Consider the following 15455-nt stretch of genomic DNA (forward strand, 5'->3'; position numbering starts at 1 on the left):
GTTGTAATCAATTAACTAAGGGTATATCATGCTTAACTAGTTAGGTTTCATTTTGTATGGCTCTATTTAATACAAAAACACGATCAATATCTCACATTCAATTTTTTATAAATAATATTTTTTTTAAAAGAACACATAAACAAGAGGAATTAGACCTCCCATCTTGTTCTATACAAAGATCCTATGAAAACCTATTTCACATTTTTTTTCTATTTTTGAGAAACCAGGATTATAAAGATTACAACGAAAATCATGAAAGGAGTGTAAAGCTGTGCATGGGCCCCCAAGGATAAAGTGCCAATTGACAGAGATGTGGTGCTGGTTCCTCTATCACCCCTGGTTGCTTAACCTGAAGTCCAAGGACTGCATGCTGCCCTTTGTTATATGATTTGCAACCCTCTGACCCCAGAAGTTTGTAGTGGGAACACTGATTGGGGTAATAGCATTGATCTCTACTAGCCTCATGTAACATGTTCCGGTTTCATATTGCCTTCTGCAGCATATCCCCAGCCAAAAATGTAGCATGCCCACACCCTCTGACCCTCATTTCTTCTATTGGGTCTGCAGTTTATGACAGTCCTCTCAAGAATAACATATATTGAACATTATGTGTGGGCCTTTGGTGATGTCAGGGGCCTCATTTGAGTCCCCTTTAGCTCAGAAGTTGACAGCCACTGCTCTATAACTTTCCATAGACTTGAACATTGTACACTTCAAGGACCAGTTATAAATTATAGACATTCCTACAATACCCAACCTTGTTCCGATTCAAGAACTGACCCCTGTCCCATACTACACTCAAATTTTTTAAATTAACATTTGTACTTTAGCATTAACTGAATAAAAGGGGTCCAAGAATTATTGTCATTGTTGTCATACGGTATATAGCCTTTATACAATATCAAACACTGAAGTTCCAATTTAGGTGCAACATGTGGATAAGTTGCCTGGGATTCCACATTACTCCCCTTATCTGATTAATGGGTTTTCCTAAAGTTGAACAATATGAATGTAAGAAAATTATTGTAAAGAATAGACCTAATGGACTAAGCCATACACAATATGATGTCTGGACTGTTACCGACAAATACATAAATATATATTACAATTCTTCTATCCCTCTGGACATGATCCATAAGTTTATGTGTAAATAATTGTATATAATAATTTCCCTTAGCATAATGCAAACTCATGCTTTGTTTAGCTATATGAGGAACTATGTGCCAGTTGCACTAGTAAGGCTTGAGTATGACTTGATTTTGCCAGGTCATTGGGCCTAAAATAATGCCCCAAATGAGAATTTGAAAACAGTCCTTACCTCCTTGACATATTTTTCAGCCTCCACTGTCACTGTGTTATGATTCTTGTGTTCTTGGAACATGCACAGATAACAGATGCATGTCTGGTCTGTTTGACAAAACAGCTCCATCGTTTTGCTGTGCAGTGGGCATTTTCGAGCTTCAAAGTCTCTGATGGGATCCAGTAGCTTATGGTCCCGAAATGCAGCCCCCTCCAGATGGGGCTTCAGGTGAGGTTCACAGAAAGATGTCTGGCAGACCAAGCAGGACTTGACAGCTTTTTTCTTGTCGTCGATGCAAGAATCGCAGAGGACATCATCGTTATCCATAGATCCCACACTTCCACGAATAGATCTTCGAGCTTCTGAATTCTCAGGACCAGGACTGTTGGGTGTCTGCGAATCTGATGAACTAAAAAGACTCAGCCTGCTAATTTTAACACTCCCTATTGCAGGGCTGGTTTTTAATAATGATGGCTTCACGCCTCCTTGTTCTGGGCCAGGACTATTGATGAGTACCTTCTGGTTCTCATCATTGACACTTGAGTTTGCAAGATCCGGTTTAACAGGGCTGCCGTTTTCTTCATAGAGGGAGCCGTTGGTAGCTTTCGTATCTTGATCTTCCATTTCTCCTTAGCACTGTGGAATTTCAAGTGCTGGTCACTCTACTAAGATTCTTTACAAACTGAAAATTAGCAAGAAAGGTGTTTTTCTAAGAATCTACCTCTGACTCAGACCTGTTCCAGTGAAGAAACCAGATTCTTATTGATGATGAATGACAGCAAAGGAGATATGATGAAGAGATGAGGCAGCTAAGGTTACACAATCTGATCCACACCCAGGAAGCTCTGAGAACATTCTTGCCCTGCCCTCCTTTACAGAAACAGACTTTTTTTTTTTAATTATTTTTTTCACTGGCTGCAACCTGCCCTGCCTGTCGTTCCCTGTGAACAATTATGTTTTGGCAGTACAACCTGCTGATTAAGTATACTATAAGCTGTTAGTGACCTACATAGGAAGGTAATTTTTATGTGCATTACAACAACGATTATTAATAAAGCAGTGCAAAGAGTAATACTGATAGTGGAGCACCAACTATAAACTAATTACATTTCACCTTTAGTAAATAAAGCTCGGTCGGAGCAATACATGATGTGAGCTGCTTGCTAATCATCAGTTACAGCACATTGCAGTATGGTTCAATAAACCTTAGAAAGTCCAACAACAGTACTTAAAGGGTAACTTCACCTTTGTACACTTTTTTTTTTCTTCTAAATTCCGGCTCCTCTATGCACCAATATTGCATTCATATACTTTTTTTAGGGTTGTCCCGATATCACTTTTTTGAGACCGAGTACAAGTACTGATACTTTTTTTGAAGTACTCGCCGATACTGATTACCGATACTGCCACTGTCACATGACATTAAAAAAAGTTTTTTTTTTTTTACTATATTTTTTTTTTACAGTGATTTTTTATTTTTTTAGGGAGGGGGGTGGATTGTCAGTGTGTTTTATTTATTATTTATTTACATTTTATTTGTATTTATTTAAAAAATATATATTTATTGCAATTTTTTATTTTTTTTAATCAGCGCTGTAGGGGGTCTTTGGTGAGATATCAGGGGTCTTAACAGACCTCTGACACCCCCCCTTTTAAGACAGAGAAAGGGACTAAGGACACAGATTCCCCAGTCCCTTTCTCAGCAGCCTCAGCTGAAATGAATGGAGAGAAGCTTCTCTGCATTCATAAACTGAAGCATCTTAAACACAGGAGGTTACGATGCTCAGTTATATGAATGGACAGAGTCGGTGATCACCGACTCTGTTCATTCGGAAAAGGTAGGAGCCGGGCTTAGCGGCTCCTACCTCCGCTCTCCCCCCTGACAGATTGAGGGGGGAGAGCGGCACGGACGGGGGGGGGGAGAGAATTGCACGGACGGACGGGGTTGGAGAGAGAACTGCACGGACAGGGGGGGGAGAGAACTGCACGGATGGACGGGGAGGAGAGAGAACGGCACGGACGGATGGGGAAAGGGGAGGAGAGAGAACAGCACGGACGGACTGGGGGGGGGAGAGAGAACTGCACAGACGGACAGGGGGAGGTGAGAGAACTGCACGGACGGGGGAAAAACAGCACAGACGGGGGAAAAACAGCACGGGGAAAGACAACAGCACGGGGGGGAAGACAACAGCACGGGGGAAGACATCACTGAGCACGGGGGAGAAAAGACTTGCAACTCCCCTGCCTGCCCAGGTATCGGGTGAGGCATCGGAGCATTTCCCCCGAGTACAAGTACTCGGGGAAATGCTCGGTATCGGTACCGATACCGATACTAGTATCGGTATCAGGACATCCCTACTTTTTTTTGCAAAAATATCAAAGCTACTAATGGAAATGTCTGGAAAATATGGATTTAGACAAGAAAAGTAAGTGACTGAAGATTTAATGGAAACCTTTGATATTTTTGCAAAAAAAGTACCTGAATACTATATTGGTGCATAGGGGAGCTGAAATTTAGAAAAAAATAAAAGTATACAAAAAGTGAACTTACGCTTTGAAGGGGTTGTAAACCCTCGTGTTTTTTTTTGTTTTTGTTTTTTCAAATAAAAAACATATTATACTTACCTCCACTGTGCATTTCGTTTTGCACAGAGTCCTCCTCTTCCGGGGTCCCCCAGCGGCGCTGGTAGCTAAGGAGCTCTACCAAGGTGGACACCCATGCGGACATGCATGGAGAGTCAGGACGCTCTCTACATTGCAGATGGAGAAAGGAGCTGTGTGTTAGGGCTCTTTCACATGGGCGGCCCGTTCAGGTCCACCTGCCAGTTTTTTTGGCAGACCTGAACGGGCGCTCCGTGCTCCTCTATGGAGCCGCGGATGTCAGCGGTGACATGCCCGCTGACATCAGACCCGCTCCGATCCGCCAAAGTGTGACGCAGGAAAAACCTACTTTTCCATCCGTTTGGCATGTCGGATCGGATGAACACGGACAGCCGTTCCGTGTTCATCCGATCCCCCCATAGGGGAGAGCGGAGAAAAGACAGGGCGGTCCCCGCACACTGCACCGGCTCAGCGGGGATCAACAGAGCGATCCCCGCTGAGCAAGCGGAGGTTCACAGGGCGGATCATTACTGATCCGCCCCGTGTGAAAGGGGCCTTAGTGGGCATCCTGACTCTCCTGTAGTCCAAGGGAGGGGGCGAGCGCGACACTTCACAACAGGGAGACAGCCTCGCATTACTGTGTGGAGTTACAGACAGAAGAACAGGAAGTGAGGATTTCTCAGAAAAAAAAGGACATTTAAAAGCAAAATCGAAGGATGAGGTAAGTGAAGGAGGACTGCACTAAAGTAAAGGAAGCTATTTAGGAAAAAAAAAATACTTTACAACCCCTTTAATGCAGGATGCATTAAGGTGAAAAAACACAAGTGTTTACAACCCTTTTAAATGACTCTATTCAAAGATAACAAGTAATCTGTAAAATTGTATAGGTATAAAGCAACAGAAATATAAAATATGCATTTTTTACATCATTCTTCTAGGAGGAACCTTAGGCAAAATCTTTTTTTTATTTTTATTTTTTTACGTTTAATTACAGTGGGGAAAGAATGTTTATTTATCTTTTATTGCCATGTATGTCCCCTTTGAGGAGATTTATACTACTCATGTCCTGTGTCAGTGACTCCACAGGAAGGAGAACCCCTCCCCCTGCATTACTAACTTTTCTCTATTCTGCTTTATTTTGAGTCTTAGGAAAATTATAAAATTGACCAAACTGGATCAGGGACACCTACAGCAATACAAACCTGACAGAGAATCTTAAATGTCCCGCCTTCCAAAATGTTTAAATGTTTTTGCTTGATGTTTCTTTTTTATATTTTATATATAACTGCAAAAAGGAAAATAAAATAAACTACTGTATACACATTTATGATGTAGCTTATATGAGCACATTTACCTAATGAATGCATAAAAACATTTCCATAATAAACTTGGGTAAAAATATCCTGGTTGTAAAGTAAGTTTGTTATTGAACATAGTTACAGCAATGAATGCTAACAGAATCAGAGGCAAAATACGTTAAAGTATTTTAATGAGGCTAGATCATATTACTGTACTGCTGTGTATGTGCTTCAGGGTACACGTCTAAGCCATTCCAAGAACACTTAGAAATGTCAAGCATTTACTTACCATTTACAGGAGTAACAATGAAGCAAAAGAGGGTCATTTGGAATTTAAATCCTATAGTTAAAACATGAAATAATAATAAATTAGCATTCTCCTTGTAATGTAAACCTATATTCTAACAACCCCTTTCATTAAATGATGACAGCACTATTTGCAGAAGGTAGACTAGGGAAAGCTCTCGTTGCATTTTGGGGAGCAAAGGTTTTCTCTGATTCAAACCTATTTAGTTAGCAGAATGGGAATTCTTTTTATAGTATTTGTTTTTACTTTAAAGCATTTCTCTGGCGGTATGATTATATCAGATTTTTGATGCTGAAAGCGGTACATTGTTTTGCATGGAAATTTGGCATTTTATATTGTAGGCCTGTGATTCTTAGGAATAAACTCACTTAAAGTTTTAGGAATAAAGGGCCAGATTCACAAAAGGGATACGACGGCGTATCTGCTGATACGCCATCGTATCCCTGTTTCTATCTATGCGACTGATTCATAGAACCAGTTACGCATAGATAGCCCTAAGATCCGACATGTGTAATAGTTTTACACTGTCGGATCTTAGGATGCAGTACCGCGGCCGCCGCTGGGGGGATTTTGCGTCGTAAACCAGCGTCGGGTATGCAAATTAGCAGTTAGGGCGATCCACTAAATTTTTTCCCGTCGTTACGTCGCCGCAAGTCTTAGTTTGCCGTAGCAAAGATAGGGTACCTTTTACAAAGTGTAAACTTAGTACACCATGTAAAAGTATACCCGTCTTTCCCCCGTCGCTTTAGATTTTTTTTAAAAATTTTATTTTTCCCGGTGCAAGTTTTTTTTACCCGTCACGATTCACAAAACGTTGGTGCGTCATAACTTTGCGCAAAGCACGTCGGGAAATTTGCGACGGGAGCATGCGCAGTACGTCCGACGCGGGAGCGCGCCTAATTTAAATGGGACTCGCCCCATTCGGACGGATTTAGGATACACCGCCGCAAATTTCCAGGTAAGTGCTTTGTGGATCGGGCACTTAGCCAGAAAATTTACGGCAGTGTAACCTAAATCGGTTACGTTGCGCTGCGCCGCCTGGCTGTGAATCTGGCCCAAACTCACTTAAACAAGAGTCTAGTAGAGATCCCGAGTATGATCAAATTTGAAACACAAAATCATAAATTGTAATATAATAACAACTATAAATAATAACAAATAATAATATAATAATGTCTGCTTCCTTGTAGTGTCCTCAGTCGGGGGTTTCAAACGAAAATTCTCAGGAACCGTAATATGAGAAGAAAAAACTCCACATAGTCTAGTCCCGTTTTGAACCTTTTATTGAATTTCCTCTGATCTTTAAAAACTTGTTCTCATTAAAAGCTTTCCACAATCCTTGTTCCCAATTGATTATATAACTTGTTGTCAGTGTTATCATCAATCACTTACTGAGGAGATCAAAGATGGTTCCGTAGTGTGCTTCAGCTAAACACACCACTATGCACCCCTTCCGGTTTCCTCACTCAGTTCTTTGTGGCACAATCACTAACTGACGCGTTTCGTCATCACGCCCTTTGACAAAGACGTGATGACGAAACGCGTCAGTAGTGATCTTGAAGGAATCTGGTGAAAGGTGCACAATTTACAGACAACACTAAGATTACCACCTGTGTCTACTTCGGACTCTCTCTCATCACCATCTGCTACCCCTTTTGTGTGTCTTTTTTCATTAACTTATATCAATTGACATTTGGTAGCCTAGTCATTTTTTTATAATGACACGAGCGCTGCTTGTGATAAATTATGTTGATGCTGTGACAGTATTATTAATATTAATATTTTATCTTATGAGAGAATTGTTTTTATGTTTAAGTGGATGCTGATGCATATTTATTTATGTGAAAATTAATTGGTTTATTATTGATATTTTTATCTGTGTTTGCTGAGGAAATTTGAACACCATAGCGCTGAGATAGGAAAAGTTGGTATCAGCTGCGTTAGTGTTTTTTCCTTTTTGAATATTTATTAATAACATAATAATAATACATTTTATTCAATAATTTAATCAAATCAAAAACACTGAAATTTGTCCAAACAAGGGCGAAATATTACTAGTCACTGCATATTGGTTCAGTAAACATCCCGGGTATGACAATTTTTGAAACATGGGACTGCACAAAGTCCGATGTCACAATCAGGACAATGAAATCTAGTTTAACCCTCCTAGCGGTATTCCCGAGTCAGACTCGGGGTGAGATTTTTATACCAAAAGCGGTAACCCCGAGTCAGACTCGGGCTTGCCTCGCTGCAGCCACAGACAAAGTTACTTACCTTGTCCCTGAATCCAGCGATGCCACCGCGCTGTGTGAGCGAGCGGGACCTCGCTCGATTCACACAGTGTCCTCCTGTGCCGCCGATCTCCGTTCCCTGCGACGTTACGACGCACGGGAGCGGAGAACGGCGCCAAATTCAAAAACGTAAACAAACACATTACATACAGTATACTGTAATCTTATAGATTACAGTACTGTATGTAAAAAGTACACCCCCCCCCTTGTCCCTAGTGGTCTGCCCAGTGCCCTACGTGTACTTTTATATAATAAAAACTGTTCTTTCTGCCTGTAAACTTTAGATTGTCCATAGCAACCAAAAGTGTCCCTTTATGTCAAAAATGGTTGTAGAGCAGCTAGAAAACAGCGATAATAAATTATAATCACTTGCAGAATTGTGCGATAGCGATTTGTGGGGAAATTCGTCATAAAAAAATAAAAGCAATGACAGCAACAATTCTGCAACTGAGCAAATTTCAGTGATTTTGAGTTGATTACATTATTGAATAATTTTTATTATAATGATATTATTACTTGTTATAATTATTTATAATTATTTATTATATTATAATTTTGTTTTAAAAAAAAAAACATACCCTGGATGCCTACTAGTCTCTTGCTTGGTCAGATTTAAGTTAGTTATTCCTAAGAATTACAGGCCTACAGTATAAAACGCCAAATTTCCTTGCAAATAATGGTACCGCTTTCAGCACCTTTTTTCTGAAATAATCATACCGCCTACCACATGTAGTGCAGCCAATTGAAATCAACGGGACAAAGAAACCAGGTTTTCTTTCCATTTTTTTTGTCCACTGTCATCTAGCTTTGAGCAACAAACCACACACATCCTTGTAGGTGCTGACTTTTTCTCAATTGGTGGGATGTGGTCCATGAAGTAACGACCAGTCAGACGTTCCAGGTTGACAACGCCAGCAGCATGACGTCCAGCTCAATTCACAGCCATTCGTGTTTGGTGGTTCATAAAGATCAGTTTGGCAACTTTCCAAATAAAGTCAAAACGAAGCATAGGCTTGTCACTCTTTTTTTTTTAGCAGAATGTAGGCATTTCACAAGCATTACTCAAGAAGATGCCTGAAGATCTTCTTGTAGTACTTTTTTTGCTGTTTCCGCATTGCTGGATAGAATGTCATTGCTTGGTCGGCTCTATTGACACCTCCCATGGTGTTATTGTACTCTATCACTACTACTAACAGGTATTATGGACTGTACTCAGTAGGCATGCATCTTTTTTGTCACGCCATCGCATTGCCATCATTTTGACTTTCTGCTAGGCAACCATTTCTCTAGTCTTCAGCTTCTTACTGCCAAACATTGGTGGCATGTCACGCCGGTTAGCCCTAATGGTTCCATAGGCATCCGTTTTGTTCTGCAGAAGAAACTCATAAAGTTCAGGAGATGTGTAAAAGTTATCGGTAGTTACGCAATAGCCCTGATATTAGCAATGGCTCCATCAGTGAAAGAACAGAAGATGTTGCCATTCCATAGTTGCTGTATTTTGGGTTGAATTTAAGATATGAGTCTGTTATCTCCCTTTTTTTTTCTCTGCCATTAAACTAATTCATTAGGTTCTCACATCACTGTATTATGTTACCAAGTAGCCTTTTATACAAAACGTGACCTATTTTTCTGCCTCTCGAATAACTGCTATGCATATTTTTCACAGAAGTTCACTGCTCATATATTTTTGTACTCCTTGCCAATGTTCGCTTAAACTGTATTGAGACTTATTTTTCAATAAACCGTTTGTAAACAAAAAAAATAATAATAATTTTGTTCCTTTCCCAGTGTATATAACAGAATTCCAAATGTAGCCAGTTGACGATTCGCATAGCATAAAGGATTTTACGCCTCTACAACACCATGTATTGTATCCAGCTGAGCCTTCTCTTGCAGGCCATTTGACTTTCATCTATGCTAATATCTCTATATGGCACATAGCTCTGTTGGAAATTATTCAGAATCATTTGATATACTTCCCAAATTTTCTTCAGTTTTGGTGCTAGATGAGTACTTTCATCAAATTCTTTGTTGTTTTCAAAGTGCAAATATTTCATTATCAGGAAAAATGTGTACTCTGACATGACCGTGCCAAAGAATGGAGTGCCAAGTAATTTGTTAGTAGTTCAATACCAGTTCTGCAGGGTTTTCCCCGCCACTCCCAGAAGAATTATTAGGCCCAGAAATTTCCAAATGTCATCTTTGGTCGCTGGTTCCCACTTTCTACTTCTTGACAACTTCCGATGTGTAGTAGCTTGTTGCTCTTGGTACCCGTTTGTCTCCGTAACTATTTTTTCAATAACCTCATCGGTCAGAAATAGTTGTAGGTATGCCAAGGGGTTGTCATCTTCAATGTCCACTTTCATAACAGGTGCTCCAGTAAATGAGAATCTTGGGGGCCCTTCGTGATCCGTACTGCAGTCAATAGAGCACCAAGTCCACACATCACTGAGCTCAGTCACAGGATCGTTGCTGAAATCACTTTCTGTGTCTGATGACGAATTTCCTCACTAATCGCTATCACTCAATTTTGAAAGTGATTTTGAATCGCTTTCTTTGTTTTCAAGCTGGTCATAAACCGCTTTTGATGTAGAGGCACATTTTTTGGATGCCATGAATGTTCTGCAGTTTCCAGGCAGAAAGAACAGTCAAGCCTCATATACACGATCAGTCCATCCGATGAAAACCGTCAGAAGGACGGTTGTCCTAGGTTAACGGATGAAGCTGACTGATGGTCCGTCGCGCCTACACACCATCGGTTAAATAACCAATCGTGTCAGAACGCAGTGATGTAAAACACGACGACGTGCTGAAAAAAACGAAGTTCAATGCTTCCAAGCATGCGTCAACTTGATTATGAGCATGCGTGGATTTTTAACTGATGGTTTTGCATACTAAACGATCGGTTTTGACCTATCAGTTAGCAATCCATCGGTTAAATTTTAAAGCAAGTTTGCTTTTTTTTAACCGAAGGTTAAATAACCTATGGCGCCTACACACGATCGGTTTGGACTGATGAAAACGGTCCATCAGACCGTTTTCATTGGTTTAACCTATCGTGTGTACGAGCCTTTAAACTGCAGGCAAGGCACTGGACAAAGCAGTGGGGACAAACTGAGGTCAAATGATTTGATACAGTAATGTAATTCAATAAGATTACAATGCCTTGTGTGTGTTTTATTCTTTAAGATTTTTTTGCCAGTTCCACCCCTGCATCGTGACGCATGCAGGGAACGGAACCAGGACACACAGAGCATCGGAAGATCTGGCCGACGGACACAGTTGGAGTACATTGTAGGACCGTATGGACAAGGTAAGTAACCTCTTCCAGGATCCTGCAATGCAATCCTGAGTGTGGCTCAGGGTTACCGCTAATGGTACTGAAATGCCACCCCGAGCCACACTCAGGAATACTGCCTGGGAGGTTAAAATGGTACTTCCATCCCCACCCATGTTTTTTTTCTTTAGTGTAGTGCTCCATTCTCTTCAAGACACACACTCACCCACACAGTGATCCCAGATTTGTGCTCCTAGGATCTGCTGTTCAGGTCCATACAGCGGGTCCTGCACCACCATTTTGGTCTTTTTCAGCTGGCTGCCTCTTCTGGGTGCAAGGAGCCAGTTCCGATGACATGCCAGACCTTACCCCCAGCCCTCCCTCCGGCCATCCCACCAGCAGCTCTGTGTGCTGATCCTGCAGCCTCCAGAGAAATATGGTGTAAGTATTCCAGAAGGCTACAGGATAAAGTACACATCAATCTGAACCAAAAAAGAAAATAGTTTTGCCTCTGGGACTTTAAAGAGTTGTGCCAAAATGAAATAATTAACAATGTAGTAAGAAAATATACAATTTGTCCATATGAAGTTTAAAAACCAAGTAGACACTACATGTGCCATAAAAACAAGTACAATATACATGCATTACTGAAAGTACCATACAGTATATGCAGTATACATTTGGGTTGATGCACTGTTGAACTGGAGTTTATACGTGTTTCGTGGAACAGCATCTACTTCATCAGGAGGCAGCCATAGTATTTTTTTGCATCTGTGAAGAAACCATGTCATAAACAGAAATATATTTGTAGCGGATGGTTGCTACTAGTTACTATCATCCACCGTGTCACCCTGCTGCCAGCCCTCCATATATCACTCTCAGAGACAATGAACAGTCATTTGCTTTGTTTTGTTTTTGTTTATTTGGGGGATATAACTTGGTTGGGGAAAAGGGTATGGGATGCCCATAGAACAGATCACTTTGCCATCATGGTTGAATAATTGTATAATCAATATTACTGAATAGGTGATAGACTCTAACATTTACAGTCACTCCTCTGCACCAACTCCTGCAGACCATTACTCCCAGGGCTCCTTTCCTCCTGCACGAACTTCACTGTAACATAGTATCTCTGCCCCATCATCTTTGCTCTGCACTTGGGGTCACTCTGAATAATCCCAAGTGGTTATTTGACTTGCTGAACACTGATAGGCAAGGGGCATGCAGTACCCTTTCTTGGCGGCCTAGTAGTTTAGCAGTTTTAGTTAGTTGGTGGATTACTGATCCAAGCTAGCCCGACTTGCAAATCCTGTGCCCACAGGCCACATCGACTTGATACAAAACCCCACAGTCTGTCCTCTGGCCTTGCACCCAGCTCCCCTGGCATGCCTCCTCCAGATATCCACTGTGCTTCACTCACCAACCTTCTCCTGACCTCAGTCCATGGTGAAGAATTTACCCGGACATGCGTACCGACTGCTTCTCCAGTTCCTCTGTTCCAGGACACCTTCTCCATGACCGTGTAAGGATGAGGCTCTCTCCCAGCTCCCAAGCTCCTCCACGAGGCACGCACCCCCCCAGATGGGGATAGGCCTCCTGCTGCAGTCTAACACTCATTCTTCACTTCTCCCAGCCAACAACTCCCCTCCAGTGGGCTGGACCTGAGCTTAAGTAGGAGGCCTGCCCCCTGCCAATTTCAGTAAAATTACATAATTAGTATATGATTCACCTGCAAACTGGACATATAGTACTTACATATAAGTAAAAGTGTAAAAAACAAATGCACAGAAAGGTCCCTACCAGGGGAATAGGTCACAGATTACCACAGAATGGGAAAGAATCCAGAAGTGGTAAACTTTGTCCAGGCGCTTATAGGTGGGCAGGCAAAGGTTCAGGACACAGCAAGGGACTCAAAGAAGTAAAAACCTAAGATGCAAATAAGTAAGGTGACCGTGAGCATAATGGGAAAGAGACAGAGAAAAAAAACACAAAGAAGAGGGGACCTAGATAAGGTACAACATGTCAACATGTGATGCAACAACACACATATATAAGGGACAAAGCCATAGTTACTATACAAAAATTGCAGGAAATGTGAAAACATGCAGGCTATAGCAGTGTCCCAAATAAGAAAACACATCTGTCGACTACAGGAATAGTAGGGCTAAACATTAAAAAAAAAAAAAAAAATTAAATTCCTTGCACTCCTGCTTGTTGGAGAAAAGGAGTGTAAAATTTAAACTAAGTCACTTTTGGGAGTTAAAGAGGAAGTATTCACCACTCTTCCTTTATGGGGTCGTGACTCCGGCTCTGTGACTGGTCGGAGTCACATGACGTCACTCCCACGCATACGCGCGGGAATCGACGGTCACGGCATGGGCCCTACAGAAATGGTACGATCGTGCCCATTCTTTAGTGCGCATGTGTCAATGCCGTTGGCACAAGCGTACATATATGGTAAATATCTCCAGATATTTCCAGTACCTACAGGTAAGCCTTATTATAGGCTTACCTGTAGGTAAAAGTGGTGAGTAAGGGTTTACAACCATTTTAAGTTCCACTTTCAAGTCATAGTTCACCTTTATGAAAAAACAGTCCATGCAGCTAAGGAACGTCTGTAGATAAAAAACTGTGTAGCTTTGACTAAAAGTGTATTCCATTTACATACCTCCTGAAGCCTGAGTTAAAAACTCCCAAAAATAGCATCACCCTGTCCTGTCTTGTTGCTAGGATATTGCTAAGAGACTCCCAGCTGTTACTGTTCACCTTTATCATTACAGGAACAAGCCCTTTCTCTGACTCAAACCCTCTCACATACACTCTCTCTCCCCTAAGGCAGTAACTCTGAGCTCAGAGCTTGACAGCTCTTTCCTCACTCCCATTAACAGATGGGTATCTCTTACCTGGGTGTCTCTTTGCAACATCTTAGTTACAAGGCGGGGTGAGATGATGCCATCCTTGGGAATTTTTCTGTCAGGCTTCAATAAATGGCCTACACCTTAAGCAAGGGCATTATTCATCTTTGGTCCAAGCTGCATAGTTTGTGCTTATCTACAGACAAGTAGGCACGTGCGGTCTATTTTCTCCAGTGCAGGTGATGCTCGACTGCAGCGACATTGTAGTTGGAGAGGAAGTCAAAAGAAACGTGGTTACTCTATGGTTTGGGTTGGGTCAGGCAGAGCCACTTAAGGCCCTGGCTCCCAGACTTGGCAGACATTTGGTGTGTGGGTAGTGTACGGATAGGTCAATAATTATGTGATTAATAGTAGGGAGTGGTACCAGATGAGCAGGGAAAGGATAGGGACACGCCATCCTTCCTAGAAACCTCCATATTTGGGTATGGACAGGCCAGGTCGCACATCTGAGGCCTGCTGCACTACGAACTGCTGTTTTATTCTGTGAGTGTTCTCGATCAGATGACTTTCTGCTGGGTATGTTGCAAATTATTGGATTCTACATTAATACAAGTGCTGTTCTCTGCAACTGGACTGTGTATTTACTGCTGCTGCACCACAATGCACATCCCACAGACACTCCTTACCTGCATTGGCAGTCTTTTGGTAAAGGTGAACTATGACTTTAAGTATTGGTCTTGGTGACTTTTGCCTCTGGTACAGAAAATCCAAAAGGTTTAGGTTTACACAGATACAGGAAGTGAGGGTAAATCTTCCATCAAGAAAATCTGTCCTACTGGCAGCTACTGTAACTAAGAAAGTATATCCTGATGCCATGAATAGATCTTTCTGCCACTTGGTAAGCCTGCTCTAGTGCATTTTGTGATGGTTTGGGGGTTTTCACTCAACAGTAGTGCATGTCAGTGAGTTCAGTCCATCAATAATTGCTCTTTAAGGGTTTGCTGGCCCACTTTTGTTAATAAAACAGAAAAGTTTATACAGAGAATCAGTTTCCCATAGAGGGGTTTCCACCATCAACATGAACTCAAACAACTTCAACCTTGTGGCTCTCTCTAGCAGTGCCCCTGCTCAGGCCTGTTGCCTTGGTCCTCAAGACCATCGGACACAGCACCTCTACTCCTGTACATACTCTGCACCTCAGCTCTCTTCCAATTCCTAGCTGCTCTATCACTATCTGCTCCTGCCCTGTGCAGACATACATGCTTTGGCTGACCCGTGCAGCCTCTCTCACTCCTGGGGAAGTATTAGGGGTCTCCTGACCCCTGCCCTGTTCTCCTGTCTCTCAGGTGGAGCGAGTCCTGAACTATTTTCAGGTCCTAAATTATAAGGACTGTGAACACCTGCCCAATCAGCCTGCTGGTAACTGGCAAAACCCAAACACTGGGTTGGAAACCCCTTGTTCCCAAAGCACCTTGGAGTCTCCGAGATACAACCCCTGATTCAGAAATTACAAAACTAGGAGAACA

General features: G+C 41.8%; 1 protein-coding gene across 4 annotated transcripts in view; it reads right to left on the reverse strand.

Annotated features, from left to right (window-relative positions):
- The window catches only part of TRIM29 (tripartite motif containing 29), a 70819-nt gene extending 68718 nt beyond the window's left edge, over window positions 1-2101 (reverse strand). The window contains exon 1 of one of the 4 annotated variants that reach the window (XM_040325533.1): window positions 1319-2098. In XM_040325533.1, coding sequence (XP_040181467.1) covers window positions 1319-1924 — 606 coding nt within the window. In that variant the 5' untranslated portion in view covers window positions 1925-2098. Of the gene's footprint in view, window positions 1-1318 lie in introns of all 4 variants that reach the window. The other 3 variants (XM_040325531.1, XM_040325532.1, XM_040325530.1) reach the window with 3 other exon arrangements.
- Window positions 2102-15455: the final 13354 nt, after the last annotated feature.

Source organism: Rana temporaria, chromosome 10, assembly GCF_905171775.1.
Source record: "Rana temporaria chromosome 10, aRanTem1.1, whole genome shotgun sequence".
NCBI lineage: Eukaryota > Metazoa > Chordata > Amphibia > Anura > Ranidae > Rana > Rana temporaria.